This window comes from Phaenicophaeus curvirostris, chromosome 3 (genome assembly GCF_032191515.1).
Source record: "Phaenicophaeus curvirostris isolate KB17595 chromosome 3, BPBGC_Pcur_1.0, whole genome shotgun sequence".
Taxonomy (NCBI): domain Eukaryota; kingdom Metazoa; phylum Chordata; class Aves; order Cuculiformes; family Cuculidae; genus Phaenicophaeus; species Phaenicophaeus curvirostris.
Genome location: NC_091394.1, coordinates 39,188,285 through 39,214,441, shown reverse-complemented (window position 1 = coordinate 39,214,441; position 26,157 = coordinate 39,188,285). Strand labels below are relative to the sequence as shown.

Sequence of the window (26,157 nt, the reverse complement as noted above, 5' to 3'; positions counted from 1 at the left end):
AATAGTTCATTCTGACAGTATAAAAACCATTAAAAAGGGGTTTAAGTAAAGAACAGTAAGATAAAGAAATAGCTGGGAATAAAACTACTTACATGTAACAGACAATAAAGTAAAGTATGTGCTTTAGAGGAGGGGGGGTTCTAAATGTCCTCTCAACTCTTCCCAAAAATACTACTTCTCTGTCAAAAGGATGCATTCTCTTGCTACTCCACAAAGAGGAACAAGTGCAGGAATGGCACTTTAATCTTGAGGTCATGTTTTCATTAAGTTTTACATGTAGCTTATTCATTAGACTGAGGTAAGAGCATATAAAAAGATACACAAAAAATAATGCCTTGAAAATTGAATATACTGTAAAACCAGTAAAAAGGAGTTAGAAATCTTGTTACTTAATAGTCAGGATTATTAGTTGAGTGACAAGCAGCAGGTATTTAAAGTAACATTTAAAGAAGGATTTTATATCAAAAGAAAACACACCTTGCAGAAATCACCCTGCTCAACCTATTCCAGCACAAAAGCCCCAAATTTTCTTCTCAGAGAACACCAACTGTAGTAAAAAGGGACAAAAAAAAATTCCTTCCCACTATACCAAGCTGTATTTCCTAAACTATCAGCTTATCTTTCAGCTTTTCAGGTAGCAGCTTATTACAGTTCTGACTGAGGGAAATTCTTCTTTAGTTCCTCCATTGAAATTATTCATTCAGATTGCTTTTTTTTTAATGCATTTGAATATTAGAAGAAAATCTTCCTTGTATGTCATAATCAAACTTATAGTTCAATAAGAAGCACCTCACAATTACCACATTAAACTAGATTCTGATCATCTGCAGCCCCTCCTCATTAGCCATTTGACTCCAAGAGCTGAAGGCTGACAGTGTTACTCTGGTGAAGTTTCTTTCACGGCCTAATTAAACCATTCAATTTTCATTGATTTTCCATTTTCACAATTCCCTCAGAAGTATTGGGAGTGTCAAGGAAGCCATGAACTGCAAATGCTTAAATATCAAAACGTAAGACATATTTAGCTCAAGAAAGTTAAAATGTGGGTGGCCAAGATTCAGTGGCAGAGTTGTGTTTGACAGTAGGACTCATGACAGAAGAACCTTGTGATGGCTTTCCCTTCTCACGCTGAATATGCAGAAAGAGGTAATGCAACTGTCATGAGTGCCTCTCAGTCATTACTGCAGAACATCACACAATGCCATTTTTAACACCCACTGAAAGGAATACATTAGCTTTCAGATATGCCCAACAGTTAGAGCACAGATCCATTGTCCCCGCATTGGCAGCACTGTGAATCCATGCCCTGCACCTCACCCCCATGTGGCAGTTCACACTTCTCTCATCTTGGTCCTGTCTAAACAGAACAACATTTTCAACCGCTCCTCCGTGAAACATGATGACCTGAAACAAACCAAGAAAATAGTGAAAAGTAGCAATGAAAAATGGTGTTTTTCTTCCTAAACCACAGCAGGTAATTTTTTTCTCAAGGGGGATCATAATCTCTGGGTGCTAATTCCCTTAAATTTTCATCATCGTATCTGTGGAGAGCTGACCTTCTAGCAGGTCAGAGTATCTTGTAGTCACCAGTGCCAATGTAACTTGGGCAGTGAGGTAAAAGGACAATGTTTTTGGCTCATTGGTCTACTCAGATGCCATAGGATCAGCCTACACCCCGTCAGGTTTGTGCTCAGTACAGCAGCCACTGCTAAAAAAACCATGCAGCTTATCTTGTTCTTCTGCACTGGTGCAGTACTTTGTATTTTCTTTGCACTAGAAGGGGAAGAACACGAGAACAGTTGTGCAAGAAATAAACCAAAGCATAAGCCACGTTTCAGGCCTCAAACCAACAGAATTACACCTATGCTGCACAGGAAATGAATCATCTGAAATCTTTCTATTGCAATTTTTTTCCCACCGAATACGAAACAATTACTTCTTACTGGAAGCAATGGCTTTGCACTGTACTGAGCCTGAAGGCTCCAGTTACCACTTCACGTTTTCAGGAAACTACACCCAGTTTTCATCTCAACTGCTAAACTGCCCAAAGTGAGGAGCACAGGTCTGCCTGCACAGTCGAAAACAGCTCCTTGCAACAGCCACTCCCGCATCCCAATGGCTGCTGGAGGCTGAGCTGCACCTGTCCAGTAAAGGTAGGAGCTCTGGAGACAAAAATTCCAGACAACATAGTGACAAACAGCCAAGACTCACACACAGAAGCACAAAAAGACCAAACAGCATCTGGGGGGGAACGCTGACTGTGGGTTTTTAGTGTGGCTAGGTGCAGCAGGACAGTCCCATGGTGAGCATGGCCAGGGACATTGCAGCAAGGCTAGCTGTGCCACCAGCAGGCTAACATCAGCCTGGCCCTGCAAACTGATGTTGAAGCTACTGGCCATTCACCTACCCCTGCTCCCGAAGATACCCACGTCAGCAAGGCTGCTGCTCCCAGAACAAAGCTCAGGGTTTTTCAGTTGCAGTTCACATCAGTAATTTCTTACCACAGACATCCTTTGAAGAAAACAAGACTGTCATAGAACAGGCCCGACACTGAGCTTTCAAACTGATGACAAGCAAGCTGGGGAAGGGGAAGAGGAGACGGGACACAACAACAGACAAGCTGCCCAAGAGGCTTCTTCTTTGTATTGCATATATATGTAATAAATACAATGACACAGGTCCATTTTTAACATTACCCATCAAGGTCAAAGTAAGACAAATCAGAAAGTGATAGTTTAAGTTGACAGAGCATGTGATAGCATACCACCTCTGCGTGTGATGGCACAGCCATTTGCAATGCTTCAGCTCTTCGGGAGACTTCCAGCCTCCTTACTGGTGAGGCTAAAACTGAACTGGACTGAGGGAAATAAATCTTCCATATCATATTAAGGCTGGTCCCAACCACAGCAAAGCAGTCAGTCTCAATATATATCCTAGAGATTATTTTGTCTTTCATACTTAAAGACTACTTTAAAAGAGTACTTTTTAAAAAGTCATTAACTTCAAAATAAGATGATGATTTGATTAGCTCCACTGAGTGGCTTCTACTGTGTGTAGAAATTAGCACAACTACTTAAAAACGAAAAAATTTCAGATACCACCACTTGTCTGCCAAATTGCCTACTAAACAAATAAGCGCTGGGAGGAAGGATGAAGGACATTAGGAGATGATAGGATAGGATGTTCCTTGGAGGAAATTCCAGTAAATGCCATAAAGTATACACAAGTTAAAAACTAAAGTAGTAGCATACCGGGCATATATATTGACACAGGAATTGAGAGGAGAGTTACTCCTTACTTACAGAACATGTAGGATATAGTGATCAAACTCTCTAGGAAGGTGGACTTAGTAACATTTGTTACATGCTAAGTTAAAAGGGAGGAGAAGGAGAAGCACTTGCAAAATCACACCAGCGTTATCTCGGTGTAAGAGCACTATAATGATGTAACATTTGGCTTGCACCACGAAGTTTGCTCACTGAATTGCCAGCCTAAGCTACATCATCTCAAGCTTTGTTTTTCTTGGATATGGGACACCTGCAAGAAAGGATGGCATACGTGGAAATACATCAATGAAGTTTCTGGAGTGTAAGTTTTCTTGTCTGCACAGGTCTGCAGTTCACGATTTCCCACCCTAGCACCACAAGCCTTCCTGCATTCCACACAAAATACCGAGTCACACTAGTGCAGCGCCAAGGGACTCCATCGCTTTGCTTATTGACAAGTGATTCACAGGGAACCAGCTTGTGCATGCTTTCAAAAATTAATGGCAAGGAGGATCCATATACAAACACTTCAGAAATTATAGCACAGGGCTACAAACTAGAAGGCAGTAAATCTTAAATAGTCAGCAGCACGTGCATGTTAGTGTAAAGTACTCGTGCCATCTCTCACCGTGATGAGAATCCGTTCTTAGAAAAAGGTTAACACCAATCTTGACTCTGTAATTTCAACTTCCTGGCTGAAGCATGATGGTTCTTCCACCTAACTACTTGCTAAGTTAATGTTAATTAGTTATGAGAAGTCAGATCTAAAGTAGTAAAACCTTTTATTTTTAAGTACTTCCTTAACGTAGTTCCATTCAAGTATAAAAACATACTGTTTGAATCCCTCAAAGTAATAAATGTACTTTGAATCCATTTAGGGTGATAAAAATGTTATATAGATTCCAAAGGACATTGTGAAAGTTTACAAAAAACTTTGAGGAGACAACCAGACCCAGATGAGATGCAGTGATTTGCCTTTATAGAGGCAGATGGTGAGAAATAACGTAGTGTCCTAAACATTTATCGTAATATAAGATAGTTCTGTAAGGTTTTTAAACTGGGGGAGAGGGGGTAGTTTACTTTAAGGAATTCCCATGAGATTATATCTGAGAAGTTATATTTGCACCTACAAGTAACTATTGTGCTGACTTTGCATGGCAAGATCGATTTAACATTCACAAGTTAATTAAGTACAGTTTTGAAAATAAAATGACTAGTATCACATTAAGAAAATAAAAAACTTAAGTAACCTTGAAGTTAACATAATAACCTCCTCCACATATCAAACCTCAGAGTAACAAAAATACATGACAAATACCCAAAAAACAGGAAACACTACTTACATAAGCAAAGGCAACTATTCCTAGAAGCAGTCAGAAAGGAGGCTTCAAATCAGCAGAATTCACAGAACCAGAAAAAAGCATGTAAGAGAGGGAAGTAAAGAATCACCTATACCAGGGACCTAAAGACTCCACGTGTGGCTGACAGGCCCTTTCATCTTAGATCAGGAGACAGTTCTGCCATCAGAAGTTTCTTCTTAGCATATTTATTTGACTACAAACTGAACTTCATTTTCACCTAACCAGGGTTGTTAATCTCTAAGGACCAATGCTCTCCTCCCTCTCCATGTCAAGGTAAGCAGCTGTTGCATATACTCTTATATTTCACTGGTCAGTTTGACAGCAGACAACTTACATGGCTGAAACAGCACAAAAATAGCCAAGTTTGTAATGTTTTAAACTGTGTAATGTCACAAAGAACAACTAATCCACTGAGCTTTTGCTATGATGCACACCCGACCTTGGCAGTATTTTATCACTCCGTCAGCCACACCAAGGAGCAGAACAACCTGGGAGTGCGGGCAAAAGGAAGATAAATTATTTAGTTCAAACAGCAAGAATTACTTATTCCTAGTGACAGAGGGGGAATTAAAACATTAAATTTAAAAAAGTGAATGAGCCTTGGTAAACAGAATAAGTGTCTTTTTCATACCTTGGTAGATTCTGTCATGCCATAGCTGGGGCACTCTAAAAAGCCGATGTGATGGACTAATTTACAAGACAACATTCAAAACCGATATGTCATCATAGAGAATAAATTTGTAGGGGAAGAAAGAAAATTACTGTCCTTTATTATATTATGAGGTGTATTTTGAAAAAGCATCCCCTTTTGGCTCTGGCAAAGCAAAACACTTCAGCTTATAGTCAAGCAAGGACTTGACTTTATGTCAGAAGTGACGCACACCACACCATGTAGAACCACAGAATGGCTTGGGTTGGAAGAGACCATGAAGATCAGCTAGTCCAATCCATCTGCAGTGAGGTCTTCAACTAGACTAGGTTTCTCAGAGCCCCATGCAACCTGACCTTAAAAGTTTCCAGGGATGAGATGTCTACCATGTCTCTGGGCAACCTGTTTCAGTGTTTCACCACTCTCAGCATAAAAAAATTTCTTCCTAATATCCAGTCGAAACTTCACTGATTTACAACTATTACCCCTTCTGCTATTGCTGCAGGCCCTGCTAAAAAGTTTTTCCTCATCTTTCTTATAAGCCCCCTTTAAGTACTGAAAGGCCACAATTCCACTTTGCATTCTTTACTAGGTATTTCCTAAACTAATTACCTGGAGTGGTTTCTCCAGAAAAAAAAAAGAATACTATCTTTAAGTCTCAAATCTTAAAATGAAATAAATTCACATTTTCTCTCTAAACTGCCCTTTGATTAAAAAAAAAAAAAATAAAAAATCAGACTTTCTAACATGACTTCCTACACATCACAGGCCACTACAACTCCCCTAGTAGTTATGCAATTAGTAACATTAAACTATTTTGTAGCCAAGGATTGGAAGATATTGCCAGGCATTTTTAGAACCTCTTATGAGAAAGTTAAATGAGCAAGCACCTGTCAGGAAGGACTGTGAACACAGTTGCTCCCACCCACCAAAAAAAGCCTACCTCAAGGCTGTTCAGAGCCAAAATTACAAAGCCTAACTCTGCAGATAAATTAAAGAGCAAAGCATTCATTCTGTCAAAACTGGAAGGTATCAACTCATTATTTTCCCCTTACTTAAGGGGAGGAAAAAAAAAAAAGGTAATTTCCATTTTGAGTTTGCATTGTTTTAGCTTACAGTTGTAAGTTCTTGATATACTCAAGTTCAACAATTTACCAGAATCATCTCAGTGGTTGAGGTGGCAAAGGACCTCTGGAGATTATCTAGTCCACCCTTCACTGCTCATAGCAGGGGCAGTCGGAGCATAATGCTCAAACCTGTGTCCAGTTGGGTTTTTAATATCTCAGGTTGTGGAGTCTCCATCACTGAAAAGACCTATTCCAGCATTTGATCATCCTTGCTGTAAAATCTTATGTTTAAATGGGATTTCCTCTATTTCAATTTGTGCCCATTGCTTTTTGCCCTCTTACCGGACACCACTGAGAAGAGTCTGGCTCCATGTTCTTTACTACCTCTCATGAGGTATTTATATACCTTCTCTCTTCCAGGCTCTCTCAGCCTCTCCTTGCGTATCAGATGCTTCAAGGCCTTAATCAGCTTTGTGGCCCTTCACTGGACCTGCTCCAGTATATCTATGTTTCTCACGTACTGGAGAGCCCAAAACTGGACCCAACACACCAGATGTGTCTCACTGGGGCTGGGCAGAGGGGAAGGATCATCTTAAACCTGCTTGAAATGCCATGCCTAATGCAGCCTAGAAGGTCTCTGCTATAAGAGTGCATTGCTGGCTGATGGTCAGCCTGATGTCCACCAGGACTCCCTGGGCTTTTTCTGCAGGGCTACTTTCCAGCAGATGGGTCTCAGCCTGTCCTGGTGCCTGGTGTTGTTCCTCCACAGGGACTGGATTTTGCGCTTCCCTTCACCAAATTTCATGAGGTTCCCATCAGCCCATTTCTCCAACCAATTAAGATCCCTCTGGATGGCAGTACAAACATCAGCTATACCTGCCAATTCTGTGTATCAGTCAAGTCATCCCTTAATACTAATTTCATAAGCAAAATATCGCTTAAGTAAGTTCTAGTGCAGGGCATTTCCTTCAGACTTCAAATAATTTTTGCTGCCCTACTTAACATCATCTTCCATTTTCACCATTTTCCTTTTACAAGCACTAGCCCTGAACTGTGTATATCAGCTGCACCAAAACTTTTCACTGAGGCAAAAGTATATATCCCCTCTCCAGTTCCTTTTTTGATATATGGCAGGATGCAAGCCCCAGTGCCATTGCTGCTCCTTGGCATTGCACTGGAAGCTGGTGTGCAGCTGCTTGTCCACTACAGACTTCTGAGAAGTGCTGCTTTCCAGGATACAGGCTCTCTTTCATAAGGCATAGCTTGCATTCCCTGTTCTCTGGCATATAACTTTGCCTTTGGCTGCATTAAAGATGCAGTGTGTTTGAATGTGCCTACAGAGCAAGTTGTGAGAGCTCCATTATCATTTACTATTCGGCTAGCAATTACTATCAGTAACAGTTTTTTTGTTTACTTCTGGGTCAAAGATGAAAGCACTCCATAGTAGTAAGATTAGTGCAAATACTCACTGGAATCAACCAAAAGGACCCTTTTGCTGTCACTTTGCAAATTTCTAATCCAATGTCATACTGACAGGTTTTTTTTTTTTAAAAAAAATTTTACAAAATTAAATATCAGCCTTATTCAATGTTGGACAGCTACACCTCGGTTATCTTTTAGCTTTTGGTTCGTGGTGAGGAGAGACAGGAAAAGAAGGATGAAGATGCATTGACCTGGCTCTTGGATACTGTTTCCTGAAATATTTAATCAACACCACAAGCACTTTTTGCAATGCTGTATACAGAGAAACTCCATCCTTGTAATTACACACTACTTAAACTCTACAGAAAGGGTTATTTCAAGACTGCTGGACATTCCAAATTTTCCGTAAGTTTTATGGATGCCAGAGCTGGAAGAGCAGAAGATTAGCAGAGGGCTAAAAGAGGCAACATCCACAATGAAAGCAGAAACTCAAGTCTCTATTTATGTCTATTTCTGTTTTTTACAGCCTAAAGTTCAGAGAAAGCCTATTTACCTTCCTGCATAACTGCCTTCCCCCTCTTTCCCATTTTGCTACCTGCCTTGCTATATAACTATGTAGTTATTAGAACTATCCCATAGGCAATGGACAGCTAAATGGGATTTTCCAGAAGCCTGAAGAACTCTTTCAGTGGAATCTAGCAGTAAAATATCACCTATTAGAGGCTGCACTAAAAATTCCTTTCTTTAAATAGATTTATTCTCTTCAAAATTATCTGTTCAATTCAGGCTCATGGGTTCTTCCACAAACGTACCTTAATCTGTTCAGAAGACAAATGACCATGATTTAATCATGCCTTCTTCACAAAAACCATAACTTCCTCTAGGATCAGTACACCTCGATCCTTTTAATTTTCAAACACAATCCCACTTATGACTCACCATTCACTCCTCTCACACACATCCTATTCAGCCTCTCTTTTTCATCCTTTTCCTCTTGTTTTAGTAAAAGCTGTAGGTAGGGCAAACTGAAATAGCAAGTTTCACAACTGGACATGAGACATCCTTAAATTTAGATCAAACAATCCGTTTCAAAATACATAGGAACTTTCCCTCTAGACAGATTTATAAAAGCTACATATAATTAGGGAACAAAACAAGATCAAAAATAGCCCATGTACGATGGCCTTTCTCAACAGTATGTGGATAGGAAAGACAGCCTCATTGTCTTAACAGCAGTAGGAAGGGTAAGGTAACTCATGGCAATCATGGGAAGCCACCACTAAACGGTAGCCTGGAGTGTGGTAGATTCTCAAAAAACCCCCAAACTCTTCATTTTCTACACTAATTGCTTCCCAACCTTAATTCCAAACTATATCAGACTGTAGAGCCAGGATTACCCAAAAAATCTTGACTACTTTTCACTATCTGAGGTTGCAAGTTCTTATCCAGAGTGAAGCAAAAGCATTTTAAGGACAAACTTGGAAGAAACCTGCTTTGCTAGTTATTGGTTTGCCTTGGAAGTATAACACTTTAAAAGCCCCAAACCTAAAAACCTGTCATCTTGCCTTGACATCCATAACTTCTACCCTTTTCAACAGGCGCCTGTTGATGATAGCAGCAAGACTCTTCTTACTCCCAACTTCCCTCCCACGCTTTGCACTGGCAAGAAGCCCTCACACACTCTACACTAACTTGGAACAAGTTCTACTGTACAGCCCTATACTTTCCACAGCAAACTGGAAATTTTGTGTCCACTTCAAGTAAATACTTTTTATTGAATTAAATACAAGAAAGTAAATACAGCAAAGTTACAGCATTCCTTGTGTAAAAAACTGAATTCCAAAATAAATATGAATGCTACACAGCTTTCACATTTGACTATCCTGCAAATGTTTCAGTGCACAATGGTGCTAAAGAAAGTATCAGGAGAAGGATGGAAATTTTGGCAGCTGCTGTGGGGAGAGTTGAGGATTCTGGCAGGGGGCAATGTGTGGAAGGATTGAGAGATAAACACATCTGCATGTTTTTGCTTAAGTAATCAATAATGAAAAAGTTATGTTAAAAATTATTCAACAGATTAAAGTGATAACTCTTATTTTGGAACCCTACTAGTTTCAGGCCATTTCCAGAAGTGGTGAGCTAGTGCTGCACTAGTGGAGCTTGTGTGGCGGTCTCCTTGCGATCACAATGATATATCCCCTTTTAAGCCAAAGACAAAATTCAATGGTCTATTTTGGTCACAAGAACCAAATTCTATAACAGCATGGAATAAGCAGAGCCTGGGGTGCTCTTGCTGACATGCAGACTGGCTTCAGCTCTTCACTTCAAGGGCAGAGAAAGAGACTTGGCTATGAGTGCAGTCATGGAACTCAACCTTCCTTGATGAACTTTCCATAAGACTAGCATTCATTACTGCTTATATGACTAGAAGCTCTAGGAGCCTTCCCACATTCATAATCCATGCAAGACAAGACCCTCGGTTGTGGCTACGGCTATTGGCAGTAAAAGCCATCCCAGCTGCTACCTCCAAGGATTCTGTGACTTCTCATGCAAGACCGTATCATCTTTACTTTCATCTCTTAAAAATGCGTCATGTTAAAGCCCTATTCATAGCAACCGTCCCTGTCAAAAGCACCACAGACAGTCTTTCCACAGAAGGTATTTCCTGATAGCAACGATTTTGCAGAAGGCTTCCAGCAGGACCAGTTCACTCCACAAACATAACTTCTAGGCACAAATTACATTTTTATCTTCACCTACTGCACTGCCAGCCGTCAGACTGTAATTACATTCAGTGTAGCCTGGGAGCCTCGGACAGGGACTGGAAGCCAAGCTTATTAGACGGGGCAAACAGCACTGAGAAAACACAGATTCTCAGTTCTCTACTGTGTATTTTCTCCGTGAATCAAGAACATTTTCAGCCATGACTTCTCCTTCCCATGCTCACAAAACCCCTCAGCTGCCCCCAAGCCTTTAAAAAGCTGAAAACTGAAGATAGGGAGAACATGCAAGATCCCTTCAGCCCTTGGGTGCTGCCAGCAAGGCACCAGCAGCTGCGTGCACTCAGTAACCTAAGCAGTAAGTAATGGCACAAAAGCTGCCTCTTTTCCTTTTTTACAGAGCCATCTGTTAGGTTCTCATTACATCCAACTCCACCAGCTTCTAGAAGATGCTAAGATCACACATGCAGTGAGGCTCTCAGTCTTCTGCCACATGAAACAAGACATTCCATGTGTGTGTAGAGCACACGGCTGGAGGATGCACCTCAGCCCTCCACTGCCAAGAGGGGCAACTCCTGCCAGCCAGGCTGGGGAGCTTACTGGGATGAAAACTAATTGCTTGCCCAGTGTTAACTTTCAGCTGGAGTGGGTCCCTGGATCTGGCTGAGCACAGGGTGGTACGAGGGCAGGGGGACTGTGTGAGCAGGGAGGGAGGGCAGCATGACCCTGTTCCTGGTGGCACTGACTTTGATCACTGTAAGCTGACTGTGAAACCACATCTCCAAAGTGTCTCCCAGGATGATTTCAGGCAATCTCTTCCATCACAGGAAGAGCATCTAGTAGCACAGATTTGATCCCCAATTCACCTTTTCATTCCTATCCCAGCAGGCAATTAAGGTTACCCTGACTATGAAAGGATATCATTTCTGAGAACATGCAGATAGGAAGCAGGAAGATATTTTAGTTTCCAAGACAAACAGACATTCCCATGCTGCTGAACCAAATGGATTGAATATGTTGGCCTGCGGCACAATGGTAAGGAGCAACAGGAAGATCTCAGTCCCTAACTCACCCACTGCAGATACTTATCATGACTGGATGGCTTTGTGTTTCAGTCCCGACATGAAGTTAGTGACCACTTGAAGGATCTTGACATGGTATTTAATCTTATTCTGCATGTTATTTTCTACAGAAATACTGAAGAGATCACCAAGCAGCAGAATCATTTAATAATGGCATGTGACTATTGAATTTAATATGCTGAAAGCAAAGCTTGTTTAAGATACTCTTTTGAGGTAGCTATAAATTGTAACAAGGAAGAAACTGGAAGCATCAGTCAGTAATATCACTTTTCTCACAGCCAGAGCTGCATCCATCAGATGAACTGCAAAAAACAAGGAGAACAAAGCTAATCAAATACTACCACCTTTCCTCCTCTCCGTTATTGCTTCTCCTAAGATTGACCACATTTGTGGTTAAATGCAGGGAGTCAAACTTCCTATAAGCTGTGTCATTATGGTTCCAGATTTCCACTGTGGTTCAGCCATATCACAGCTCTGGAAAGGCATACTGATGTATGCTAAAACCGCTGCCTGTGCTTGTTCAGGTGGAAAAATTCCATTTGTGACTGTAAAGGTTCTTTACCCAAATCACCTCACTGGCTTGCCTTCTTAAAGATCCTTATACCAAACTTAAAGAAAAAAATTTAAAATACCACTTTTCTGAAACTTGTAGCCTGGATAAATATTATTAGTGAAAGGACTGATGCAATTTCACCATGCCAGGGGAGATGCCAGCAGTTAATTAATCCAAAGAAGCAGAAGCTCAGCTTCTCAGGATCCCCAGCTTCCACTGCTCCCAAGAAGGGCTCCTGCTCAGCCCTCACAAGCCCCAAGGCTGTATATGCATCTGTCCTGTCTTTTGTCCAAGCAATCCAAAGCCTTCATCAGTTCTTTTGCAGCATGAAGTTCACATCACTGAAATCAATTGTCCAATCTCAGCTGTAGCCAAGATGCTAGATGCTGCTGGCTGATCCAGTGGCTGAACTTGTTGTCAAACAGCAACTCTGAAAATGACATGATCTCCACAAATTCACAGGTACTCCAAGCATCTGCTGGTAACTGTAGTTCCTCACAAGAGAAGCTTCTAAGTTTGTCCTTTTTTCAAAAGATCATCTCATTGCGAAAACGACAGATTGAACCATGCTGGGTTTTTGGACCCTTTTTCTGAAGGGAAAAAAATCTTATCAGGATACCACAGCCATGTGATGCTGGTCAAAGCACACCTAAAATTCTGAGTTTCAACTCCAGCTCTGAAAGCAATAGGAAGCTAAGTGAAAGCCGATGTCACTTCACTCCATATAGTTACACACAAGAACAAGAACCAGTCATGACCCTGATCAATATTACGGTCAAAAAATTCTGATCTTGCATCCATGGGGCGCAGCTGCACAAGCAGATCAACCTACCATCACAGGTGCACGAAGAGCTCCCCTTGTCTAAGTATGCTGTTGCATCAGTCCTGACCTGCACACCTACCTCAGTTCAGACTCATCCAAGTACATTGAACAAGTAAATTTTACTCCACATTTTAACTCAGAAGGGTTGACCATGTACTTTCCCACACTCTTAATTCAAGATACTCTTAATTCAAGGTTCTAGCTAGGAAGATCACTGCATCTGCTCCATGCTGGCACTCATGTCCATGCAGTCATGGAGGTGCACTCAAACACGGGGCAGAACAACAAAGAGGAGACAAAATAATAATCTCTGACATTCAGGGAGAGGTGAAATACTTGCAGCAGGTGTTCAGCATTACTTTGCAGCAGAAGGAATGATACATTTTCATACGGTTTGCACAACAATAATCACAAGGTCTGGGTCTTGGTCTCAACCCAGGCAAAGTATCCAATACCAGCTCTCCAGGAGGAAAGCAAATCTTCCATTACAGCTGCTGGCAGGCAGGCTGTCCCTAATCTTCTAGGCATACCATGCTTGCAGGACCGGTTAAAAAGCCAAGTACATTTGCTGGGATCTTTTATTACGTTACTGTGAAAAGTTTTACATTTACATTGCATTGTGCCAGATCTGTTTGCTTATTCCATTTCAACGAGGTATCACCATTGAATGAGTCAACACACAAGCCCAAATATCTGATACTTTTAGCTAGATATACTATAGCATCTCACAGATGTGTAGAGTTTTCTCCCTGCAAGGTCTCAAGGATACTCCTCCCTTCCTAGCTGCCAGCTGAATAAAATTTAGAGGCTGCTCTTCATACGCTGAGGCAACCAAGCTCTTCAAACAGCTGGGAAAGCCACATTTCTCCACTTCAAGTGAAGTACTCAGTGATACCAAAAATGTACTTCTTGCATCACTAGCCACACATAAAGCCTGTATCGTACAACTGGCCCTGCTTCCCCTCCTGGGAGGAAGTCAGGAAATGGATTCAAAATGGCACTGAGGCTATCAAAAGAGCTAAAGCATAGTCAAGAAAACAAGAACTACACAAACTCCAAGGGGAAAATAAAACAGCTGAAATTCTGATCCTTTCTTACTGAACACTGAATGATTTGACAAACTCCTGACTCTTTGAGGCAGAAATACCCGATTTCAAAGAGAGAGTCCATCTTAATCTCTGCACTGCAGAGAACAATCACATTTTTGCTTGCTTGGACTTACCGCTAAATTGATTATTCTCCAGGACTGAGGGACAAAAGAGGGAAATCATAATTACCTTGTAAAATTCTCGAAGGTGAAAGAATTGGATATACCTTACTTTTCCTAGCAAACCTCTTTCCTAATTCTGAAGCAAATAAATCACACTAAGGACAGTATCCTGAACATATGGCTTTCTCTGAATAAGGGGAATTTGCTTGCCTACAAGCTTGCTTTTCTTTCCTTTTTTTTTTTTTATTTAATATGTGAGTCTCCGGAATTCCCTACACATTCCCCTTCACGGCAAATTGGGTTTCTGCCCTGCTCCCCAAAATAAAACAACAAAAAAATGTGCTTTATAAGTATTAACTTATTACTGGCCACAGAAGGCTGTACCTAAGCTTAATATATAGCCAATATCATGCAACCTGTGCCCCCAAGCCCAGCAACAACAGCTTTTGTAGAGACTGTGTCACAAGCAAACAATGCTTGAGGCTTCCAAATGATCTTGCACCTTTCTCAACCACCTTCCTCGTAAACACCTACAAAGCACACAGCTCTAAGTACAGCAACTCATGGGATGTGGTTTTATTTTCCCATTTCCTTCTCCATGCACAAGACTCCCTATGTTGCATGGTCTGGACTTCAAATGCTCGCTGGTCTTTCTGTAGAGCAGATGATGCAGAGGATCACTGGGAGGGATGCTGATAACCTGTAGACCTAGAAAAGCATTCCTGCAGGGGCCTTGCAGGCTCTTGGTTGCAAAGTGAACGTTGCAGGGGCCCTGAGGACAAAATACCCCCTTCAGTTCCTCACTGCCCTGCCTGCAATGCAAGAAAGCAGCTGGTGACAACACGCAGAAGACGATCACAGAGAAGTTTGCCAACAGGAATGAAAGGTTAACAAGGATGCCAAAAGGTCTGCATTTTTTAAGTAACAGATAAAAACAAGCAACAATTGTGACTAGCAATCGAAATCAGCAAGGAAATTCGTATAATTTTATGGAAAGAAGTGTGAACCAATGTCATACCAAAAGCCACCTGAATTTTTTCTGACTATCATATACAATTTCCCATGTTCATTTATGTCATCTTCGCAGTGTCACTTTTCAGGAGAACAATTCTCAGCTCAGCACGATGGAACAGGAATACCAACAGGCATGCAGAACATTAGCATGTTATAAATAAACTGCTAGTTTGAGGTGGGAAAAATCATCAAGGCAGCTCTTAATTGTAAGAGCCAGAGAACAAATATGAGCAACTTGCTTATGCTTTCAGGACATTGTCTTCTACAGAAAGATCTTTTTCTAACCCCCAGTTCCCGAGGGGGGGGAAAAAAAGAGAATAAATACAATGAAATTCCCACTGTCAAGAAATAGCAGCCAGTGAAAATGCTATTATTATTTTTAAAGCCCTCCCTGCCCCCACCTCAAGTAGTAAGTTATCTTTTCTACTGGCTAGAAAGCTTTGTGCTTTAAAAGAATACTACAGCAGAGTTGTGAAGTTTCAGCTCCCTCTCACACAACTCAGTTTTACATAACTCCCAAGAGATGGTTTCAGGATACAGATACCATGCAGCTGAAAAATAAGAACATGGTGCAGAACTATTATTCAGCAGTTTGGATCTAGGTTACTTGGAGCAACTCGATAAAAGTCTTACCATGAAAAGTAAAACTTCATACTGCTGAGCCGACAGCCAGGATTATTCGTGCTTGCGATAGCCCAGATCACCACCATCCGTCTGCCCCACACAGGGTTCCCTTCCCGCCCTATCCTGGGTCTGCAAGTACAGATAACGCCCTGCCACAGCACGGCTGCCACCTCTGGTATTATTTCTGTACCACTCCAGCACTGTCGCTCTTTACCAGCGTACCACTTACTAAGCATTATTATAAAATTTTCTGTGAATATCTGTGTTTGCCATGAGTGGGGATAATGGCCTCATTGCAATAGCCTTGATAAAAGCTCCAACAAGACAGCTTTCAGATATCACCACACAAAAGCCTTCTGTGTGAGCTGTAACCAACATCAATTCCCGCTATGCAAAGACATGAGACAAAGTGTGAACTAGCTTACTGTGCAGGGACAAAAAAGTGACTGTCAATGTGCAAGACCAATGCTGCCTAAAAACACGACGCTGGGAAGGCAAAATAACATGAACATATATACATGGTAATTGCAGTTCCAGAGTTAAGAGAACCAAAAAAAAACAAAAACCAAGTACTAAAGCCACTGTTAGGTTACTAGCATCACTCAATACACTTTAATTCCACCCAATTCCATTTCTGGCATCTCTAGTTGGAAAAACAACCTTAAAACAAGTAGATGTTAAAAGAGCCCAAGCTGAAGGTGAAGGAAAGCCCTCTTTCCATTACAGAAGCAGTAAGTATGCAGCAAGCCTTTCAGACCTGCTCCTTAAAGCATCTATTTTCCAGTACATCATAAACAGAACCTGATACACAGGAACCATCATTCCACATTTGGTACAAGGTAAGATCCTTTCTACACATCATTTTATACTTGCCTGCTTACACTGTGGTAGCACCCAAGAAGCCAGAAGCCTACTGTCAGCATAAATGGACTGTACTGATATAAATGCTGAGCCAAGAGGTTACTTTTCTACTTCCAGACCTTAAGTTTGCCAGAGGACACCACTTAAATGGGAGTCCAAGTAGGAGAGATGCAAGCCAGCCTACATGACAGTTTGATTCTCAACAACATGAAAAGCAAATTTGAAAGCTAATCTTTAGAGAGCGTAGTTAGTATATGCACTCTACTGAGAACTGATTCACTCTAAAATTACACCTGTACTTTAAAAGGTGTAAAATTCATGAAATCATACAGTTCAAATTCAGTGGCTTACAGAAAAAATAAGTTATATCTGCTACTGCAATCCAATTTTAGTAAGACTTTGTTTCTACCCATTAGTTAAGACAAAGTCATACTTGGGCAGAAACAGTACAGTGGATCAATAAGTCTGACACAGTATATAAAAACTCGACCCTGCGCTTGCATGGTACCATTGAGTCCTAAAACCAGAGGCTTTTAATGTCACCCTAATTGAGGAAGGAAGTTTGCCAATGAGTTTCTTCTCCCACCCCACTTTCTAGCATGAAGTTATGAAACACACAACAACCTTTGAACCACAGCTGTATGACAGCCAAAAAAAAAAAACCCACCCGAAACCAGAATAACATTGTTAAGAGGAAAAAGTCTTTCAAGAAGTTTATTAATGAAAATTACTTCTAGAATCTATGCATATACTAACCAATGTATACATGCTGCAACTCAGAGCAGAAATGCTGGAGCACAAGGCTAAGTAGATACCTCTTATCATCCTGTTTCTCAATACAATTTATTTTTACCAAAAATAGTTGTTTATCTGTTTTCTATGTGTTTTCACAGATCTTTAAAAAACAACTAGTCGCTTACAATGTCTACATGATGAGGCTCTAAAATCTCATTGCAAAGACATAAAAATGAAAGACAAAATAAAGGCAGCCTCTGGTTTTAATAGTGGCTTGTTCGTATAAAGTTCAAGATACCAATGGCCCAACATCTGCAATACTGCAAGCACATATCACAAGAAGCACCCAATATCTTCCCAAAAAGTAGGTCCTAGACCCTTGAAGTAGGGCACCTTGAAACACCACTAGCCTTAGACAGTGGTCACTTTTGGGCACAGATGCAGCCACATGCAGGTCAGACAAAATCTTGAGAGTAGATGCAGGTGATCAGATTAAGTCTCTTATTTAGACAAAGTGACAAAACTAGGTACTGGTTTTACTTCTAGAGGCAGAATAAACAAAAGCCATACTTGTCCACATACCTCAGCACAGTCACAGAGAAGATGACAGTTGATTCTGAAAAGGTGATCAACGGTGCACCTCTTCTTCCTAGCTTAGCCCCAGGCAAAAAAACCCAACTTTGCACAAATGCCTGGAAGCTGCAGGGCACGCAGGTGCAGTGGTGACAGAGCTGGTGTGTTAGTTTTCATGCTATAACACACAACAACTGTTCACATTCATAAGCAGGACCCGAGAGACACAACACGTGCTGTCAACCTTAAGCAAGCTCAGTTTGCAAACTACTACGAACACATTTCAGCTGTATTCATATATGTACAAAAGGAAAGCTAAAACACAAAGTAGTAAGCTCCTGCCACATAGCAGAGGCCATTTTCAGTGTGTCCCAGCTTCATCAACAACTGGTCAAATTCTTTTCTTCTCTCTTTACAGGGCTCGCAAACAGAAATATTTACTGCAGCTCATGTTGAGCCCACAAGGCATTAAGAACTCCACAAATACCACGAGATCCAGTAAACAGCAGTGCCATCCAAGCAGCCAGTAGAGTACTTCAGGAGACACGCGTGCCAGGCATAGCACTTCCAAGTGTGGTTTTGGACGCACTTACTTGAGGAAAACACAAGTGAAATAGCTCCCTTTTAAAGATGCAATAAATTGGGCCATATTGCCAAGTCCGTCTTCAAACAGAAGGCGGAACTGAAATTGAAACTGAGTCCAAATCCTTCAGCAGCAGCACCCCAGGCACAGCAAGAACATCTTGGAGGCATGACAGCCTCCCTCCCACTACACATCCCTGCCCCCAGGCATGCAATGGGGGTTTCTCCTCCCCACAGCAGCAAATAAAATTCTGCTCTCGAAAAACAATGCAGGAAGTGATTAATTCTGCCAGCCAAACCAAAAGCCTGAAGTCCAACTTTGTCACTTGTGTGAAGGAGAGTTGCCACCATATATACACACTCTGTGGTGCCAGCTGTAAATGAGATTATTTGCAGAGACCGTAAAACCCAGAGATTTAGACACACTAAGAAGAGCTTTCCGTCTGCTGAAGCCTTGCGCTGGGCACAGATGGATCTACATGCAAGAAGACCATCTGAACTGAAGTCAGCAGTCTCCAAACCATACTTAGTGGGCAGCTACTCCACAAGCCAGGATTAAAGCCCAAGCCACCCTCTCACCCCTCCACAGCAGCACCAGGACCAACCCTGCCACCATCAGTCCAGCACACACTTGAAAGGTGGCACACTTGAAGCTACTAAGAAAAGTTCACATCTTTCTTATCTAATTCCCTTCTTGGTGCTCTGGACAGGATGGGTGAGCTGGATTTCCCCTCCTACAGCCTTGCACAGGACATGGTATCAATGGTGCTACTTCATGTTCCATTTTGCAATCTACATTTTGTAACGAGCTGTTTCCACAGTAGTCGGGCACATTTGGTCTTTCTGCTCTGTACCTCCCATCTCCCACCCAAGGCTAGGTTAAGACCTTGTTAAACAAGGTGGCTCTGAAAAGGTCTCTGGCTCCTGCTAGGCCTACAAATTGGGTCCACCATGTCTTCAAAATGTCTTCTGAAGCCACCAATTCCCAAAAGCATGGCAAGTAAAAAAAAAAACAAACAAAAAACCCACACAAAAAAAAACCCCAAAATCACAACTAATAACTTGTTTGTTTTCAAGAAACGTGTGTTTCTTTTGTAAAAGAACACTTCTATTTTAACATTAACAGCTTTTGTTTCAGGAGAAATTAAATGCTCTATCACTCTTTAGCTTAGAGAAGGCAACTGAGGACATAATATATCATAAACTGTGTTGAGAAATACATGAGGATTATTCCCTTACCGCAATAGGATCACCCAATAACATTACAGACAGCAAGTTCAAAAAGAGGAAAAAAAAATAAAGAGCAGAAACAGAATTATTTTTTCTTCCATATATGACAACTAAATCTCATACAGAACTTGTTGCTACATAAGATCAGAATTACAACTAGATTTAAACAGGGATCAGACAATAATCACAGGCCACTAGTAGCTATAAAACTCATTGTAATTCCCGACCAAGGAAGTGCTCTCTCAAAGCCAGCAGAAGAGCTGTCCTGTGCAAGCCCTTTTCTTGTGTTTCTTCCTCAAATGCGTGCCACAGCCATAGTCAAAGAAGTAGCAAGAGAAACTTTAATCTTGCAAAATAAAGCTGTTCCTAATTTTAAAGATTTTTTTTTTTAAAATGCTCGCACATACTCACAAACAAGCTTGCTGTGCAAATTAACAGAGCAGCAGCAATGTACCTGGGATAAAATGAGGTGAAGGGAAAATGCCTTTAATTGCTCAAACAGTTGAAACAGCCCATACAGAACAGTAAACTGGCCCTAAAGTGACCCATATCCAGCCTTTGGCAAGCAGGCTGATGGCGTAAGGAAGATATCTTCATAGTGAGAACAGGCAAGACCAACTCGTGCAAACTGAGGCCCTGTAAGCCAACCCAAGACCTCAACACATGGGAGAACTGTCTACCTCCATCTTGGGCTACATACGTCCAACACCTATCATGTGCCAGACCCAATGCTCATAAACAGCTATTTCACCTTGTTAGAGCAGCAGGAAAGTCAACCCACCGATGCAGCTGGATGCTCCCAATCACAAAGGGGAGGGAACAGCATGGCTGGGACAGAAGTAGGGTGCTACAGAGTAGATGGTGAGACATAAGCAAGCCTGCTCCTTAGTAGCTACAGTAAAGCCTTTGAGTGGCTCAGCTGCTCATGGAAACCTGCCAGAAACTCTTATCACAGGGAAAGAAATCTACCCTGCTTCAGTAGTTCTGGTGCAAACAGAGCCACACCAGCTCAGCTGGACTCTGCGTCAGGATAGCAAAGCCACCATCAGCACTTACAACAAGCTACAGGCTATTCTAGGATGGTTTTATTAGGATGCCTGCTTCCCACTAGATGCTTGTTGGCACGTTTAGGGCAGCTAGGATTTATACCTTTTTGAATGCTCCTCAGACAGATGTGCCAAAGGACCATGCAGCTCCTCCTTGGATTCAGAACTTGTCTGTCGCTCAAGGAGATGGATTTAAACAAAAAAACTCCCTTAAATGCTATTCAAAGACGCAAAGGCCCCAGACTCATGCTAGCAATCATTCCTAGTAATACAAGCTATCATGCAAATAAATAGAAAAATGGGTCTGAATATGAAAACACCTGTCTCCACAGGAAAAAAATCCCACGTTTTATTCCTGCAAAATATAGAAGTTAACTCCTAGTTAGCTACCCACTTCCTTTATGAAACTTGCAGGTTCTTCTCCTGTACCTTAAATCCTCGTTAAAGTATTTATATCATATTTGGCCTGCTCCATTACCTAACACCTAGGAGAAAGACAGTGAGTTACCCATTCTTCTCCCCTTCCAGCTGTGACTTGCTGAGAAGGGGAGGGAGTAAGAGGTGCTTTCTAAACCACCAGAAAAAGTAGAGAGGTGGTAAGTATTCAGTTTGGAATTGTAAATCCTCCTGCCCCTTTCTGAAGTATGCTGAACCAGGCTCTCCACTGCTCATGTCATCTAAAGGCCACAGGAGTTCTCTAAAGATATTCTTGTTAAGAGGATTTAGCCCCTTTTAAAAAGGACTTAACATGTGGGTGGTGTCTCCATTTAAGTATTTTCTCATGGCTAAGAAAATGGCCCTCTTCTTAAAGGCTTATCTTTATAACCCGAAGACAGTAAGAAATTCTCCACTATTTGAATTAGAAACATTTTGAGCAGCTTGCTTTAATACCAGCCCCATTTTTAAGCACTGGGATTTGCAAATGGTAGTGACTTTCTCACACCAAGTGAGAAGCCAACAACAGCAAGAATGCTTTTGGGGTACCTTGTCAGACATTAATTTCTCCCACATTTTCACAAGAAGCTAAGTGGATTCACAAGCTCACTGCCACCAAAATGGCAGCGTCACCAGCCCTGTGCCCTCCCCTGGGCCACAGCCTTCTTTTGATGGTCCCTGGCACTTACCAAGCCTTCCATTAGGTAGTTCACTCTGCTTACTGCTCAGCAGAAAACTTTTATTTTGGTCAGGGTTAGTTTTCCATACTGGGAAGCCTGAGGTTCCAAGAAGAAGGAAAATGGCACCAGGCCCCAGATAGGCACAGGAGGGCAGGGGACAAAGGACCGCCTACCCCTTGCAGGACCAATGACCTTGTCTCCAATCACTCGGCTTTCTGCAGCAGCACGAGTTGATGGTTGCTTTGTAAGGGTTAATTCTTCATTACCGCTTGTGTTTAAGCATGGCAGGGGTTCAGATCTGCCTGGTAACACTTTCTATTGGAATCACAGAAAAGTCCTTCAGGTTGAAAGGGTGGGCAGCCTGGGCTCACCAAGCTACAAAAGCCATGTTAGCAACCCTCAGGCACAGGTGCCACTGTGACAGGCAGAGACAGAGCAAGGAAAAGGTTTTGGACAGTATCAAGACACTTGCCTGGAGACAGAGGAGTGTGCAAATTCTCATCCTTGTGGCGCTTGAGCTACCTGTTGTTATGGACTAGGCCACCTTTCAAGCCTTTCCCAGCACCATTACGCTTACACAATCTCAGATAAAGTAACTAATTCCCAGTGGGGGAAGCAGCTTACTTGGGGGAAAAAAACCCCTTGTTTTGCTGATACAGTACAGCACCTCCCTGAACAGCCTAAACTGTACTCCCATGCTGACTCTTTTCCACTTATACCATAGTTTATAACTGGAAGTGATGGGGGGGTTGCTAATGCAGTTAGATCTGCAAAGATAGAGTATTTCCATAACCTTAACCAGTGCAAGGGTGACGGCCAAATTTCATACTTATTCCTACAGTCTTTTGCATAGAAGGGCCTTGTTTTCAGCTGAGGGTCTAAGTCTCCACAAACTAATTGCAACTCAACCACTCATGCATGAAATTTATATTGGTGCTGCTTACCTGTACTCACTGCCTTAACTCCCCAGCATTTTCTCGTTTTTCTTACTAAGCTTTGATATCAAAAAGTAGGAGCCAATGGGGAAAATACCCTCACCTCCCAGTTCCAGAAAATCCTCTGCAAATTTTGGGGAAAGACAGGTGGGTGTCAAGAGAACTGTGAAAGAGCTGGGTCATCCCTCTGCTGAGCTGTTTGCAGAGCAGGAAGATAAAGCAGAACAAGAGGGTACTTCAGACTTACTTCCCAAAAGTAAGCAGCAAACCAGCACCGTTCTGAGAGTGGTGCTCGGATGAGCACAGCTGTCAGGGCAGAGCAGGATGTGCAACCCCTTTCCTGGTATATGCCATGGACAGCTTATCGCCCTGGGAGCGTGCCAGCCCCAGCCTATAGATACAGCTGGCCTGACCATTCTCTTCCTCCCCCATCCCACATCTCTCCTCAAAGTATACACAGGGGCTGAGAGCATACAAATTCATTTACAACTTGCACTGAGACTCTTTTTTTGCAGGTGAAGTCCAAAAACTGCTTTCCTGCTTTCAAAACTTTAAGAGGGAAAGAAGCCTTTCTAGGCTTCACCTAGAGAGGTGAAAGCTATAAAAAAAAAAAAAAAAAAAAAGGCATTAAATTCATACTTAATGGTTTTCTAGCAGGGAGAAATAACATCACTCCCACTAAGCTGAAAAAACTTGTACAATTATTCTTCCCAGAATCATCACATAACACGTACTCCTCTTTGTATTTGCTTAGCACCATCTTCTAGGAAGCAAATCTTTGCACAGGACAGCAAAATATTTACAAAGCCGCTCAAACCAGCTTGCTTGAGACCCACCACCATTCGGAGATGCTGAAGACCAAGGTCACTGAAAAATAAATTATCCTTTACAGCAAAATTCTTACTTTTTTTTGAATAAAAAAGCTTTGGATGGGATTTGTCAAGCTTTGAAAATTCCATCACTACCTCAGCAACCACCACCTGCAAAAACCCACGTGAACTGCCATCCTCGCGGTCTCCGAGCCGCACGAAGCCACAAATGCTGCTCCCAAGCTCTTGCAAAAGTATTTCTAATTACGGCAGCATCCCATACCTGGACCATCCACGACTGGATGCGGGGAAGGAGGTTGGGGGGGAGGTGTTAGAACCCCTCTCGCCCAGGCAGGGGCGCACCGGGGCGAGGAAGAGGTGGGAAGGAGTTTTGCGATTCCACGCTGCCGGGCGAGTGGGGGGAGGGAAGGGGAGGGAAGGGGGGTGGGGGGGAGGGAAGGGGGGTGGGGGGGAGGGTCGAGGGTGTCACCTGGAGGCAGGCAGGTGACACGCGACACACACACAGCGCCCACGACCCCTCGCCCTGTGGAGATGCCCCGCGCCCTCCCCGGCTCCCCAACTCAGCGAGCCAAGCCCGCACCCGAACACGAGGACAAAGAAAACCCCACGGGGGGGGGGGGTTGTAGAATTTTCTTTTTTTTGGGGGGAGGGGGGGAGATGGAAATTTTAGAAAGGGGGAGCCGGGGGGGGAGATGTGTCAGATTTGTCGGGAGGGGGTGCGGGTGCGCGCCGCCGCCCCACGAGGCACTGACCTGCTGCAGGGGCATCTCCGAGAGCGGCGGGGGCCGGGGGCGGCCGGGCTGTCCCAGGCCAGAGGGAGGGAGGGAGGGAGGGAGGAGGAGGAGGAGGAGGAGGAGGAGGAAGCGGCGTCCCCCTCCCCGCCCGCCCCGGCTCCCAGTCACAGCCGCGGCCTCGGCGCACGTGTGCCAGACGTCACCGGCGGCTCCGGGGGTGAAGCGGAGACACCGGCGGGGCACGGCACGGCCTGCCCCCAGCCCCCCCCCCACCGCCGCTCCCCCCTCCAACCCCATCGACGGCATCTTGCGTCCCGTTGCATGGGACTCCCCCTCCCCTTTCCCTCTCTCTCTTTCTCCTTTTAAATCAGACCCGGCAGCTGAAGGAGGCAGGAAAGTTTTATTGCAACAAAGCGCTGCCTCTCCTGCCCCCATCCCTCCCCGGGGCTGGGCGGTGGCGGGGAGAGGCGCTGATCCCCAAACTCCACCCCTCCCCCCCCGCCCCCGCCCTGTCCCCTTCACCCTCCCGCGGGGACGGGGGAGAAAAAGCATTACCGGGGGGCGGCCTCCGCCAAGAGCGGGCTGCAGCAGCGCCGTCCTGCCGGCGGGTCCGTGCGGGGTGCAGCACAGCGAGCCGCCGCCGGGCTGGCCCCCCTCCGCCGCCGGGGCAAAGGCACCGGGAGCCTGGGAAACGGCAGTGGAGGAGGAGACAACACAAGGCGCCGCCGCGCCGGTGCTGCGAATCTGGATGAAGGTGCCGGCGGCGAAGCGGGCCGGGAAGGCGGCGGGGGCCGATCTGGAGCCCGCGGACGGTGCGGGCGGCGGAGCTGCCGGCGGCTGGAGTCCCCTTCTCATCCTTCCCTCCGGGTCTGTCCCCGCAGCCGCGTCTCCTCCTCCCCTCCGTCCCTCCTCCCTCCCTCCCCCCAAGCCCCCCCCTCGGCCTTTCCAGTTCCTTTCCGCCTCGATGCCGAGGCCCCGCGCAAAATACTGGGGGCTGCGGGTGCCGGGGGGGACCCGGCTGCAGGATGCGGGGCGCCGGGGGGGGATGGAGGCGGCGGGGCGGGCAGATGCGGCGGATGGAGCGGGGCCGCTCCCGCTGTGTGGGGCCGGCTGGAAAATGGCTCCAGGAAGCGGCGGCTGCTGACAATGAATGAAGGGAAAGGAGACGGGTTACGCGCCAAGAGCCTCCCGCGAAACTCGGATTTCCCGCCCTCTTTTCAAACCAAATTTGCATGGCCGCGCCCCCGAGGTGCGCCCCGCCCGCCTCGCCGTCTCATTGGCCCCCGTCGCCCGCCCCGCCGTCCAATGGGGCGCCGCCCCAGCGCCGCTCTCCCTTCCCATTGGCCCAACGCGGCCTCTATTTGCATACCGCGCGCCGACTGGCTACGGGGGAGCAAGGCGGGGAAGGAGGCGGGGGGGATTCCCCCCTCCGCGGAGCCGGGATCCCGATTCGCCGGCTCCGTGACAGTGACAGCTGCGGCGGCCGCAGGGGCCGCCCCGCTCCGGGGAGGCTGGGACGGGCTGGCGCCCCCCGCTCCGCCGAGACGGGTTCCCGCCAAGCGCCTCGGCTGCTGGGAAGGGTCACCTGGGTTCTTGCCCTGGCCTGCTCCGAAGGGCACCGGTGAAGCACCGAGCGGGGCATCTAAAGGCGTCCCTGCGCGGAATTCCACGCTCCAGTGGTTGAAGAAGCACTTTCAGTCGTCCTCGCAGAGATCTTCCAACCAG

The 26,157-nt window shown here is 44.3% G+C and overlaps 1 protein-coding gene across 3 annotated transcripts in view; it reads right to left on the bottom strand.

Annotated features, from left to right (window-relative positions):
* Nucleotides 1-25,320, bottom strand: part of E2F3 (E2F transcription factor 3) — a 44,815-nt gene extending 19,495 nt beyond the window's left edge. For 2 of the 3 annotated variants that reach the window (XM_069853736.1, XM_069853737.1), the window contains exons 1-2: nucleotides 24,988-25,320; nucleotides 1,318-1,404 (exon numbers count right to left, since the gene is read on the bottom strand). In XM_069853736.1, coding sequence (XP_069709837.1) covers nucleotides 1,318-1,404; nucleotides 24,988-25,287 — 387 coding nt within the window. In that variant the 5' untranslated portion in view covers nucleotides 25,288-25,320. The remainder of the gene's footprint in view (nucleotides 1-1,317; nucleotides 1,405-24,987) is intronic. The other variant, XM_069853738.1, reaches the window with a different exon arrangement.
* Between the last annotated feature and the right edge of the window lie 837 nt (nucleotides 25,321-26,157).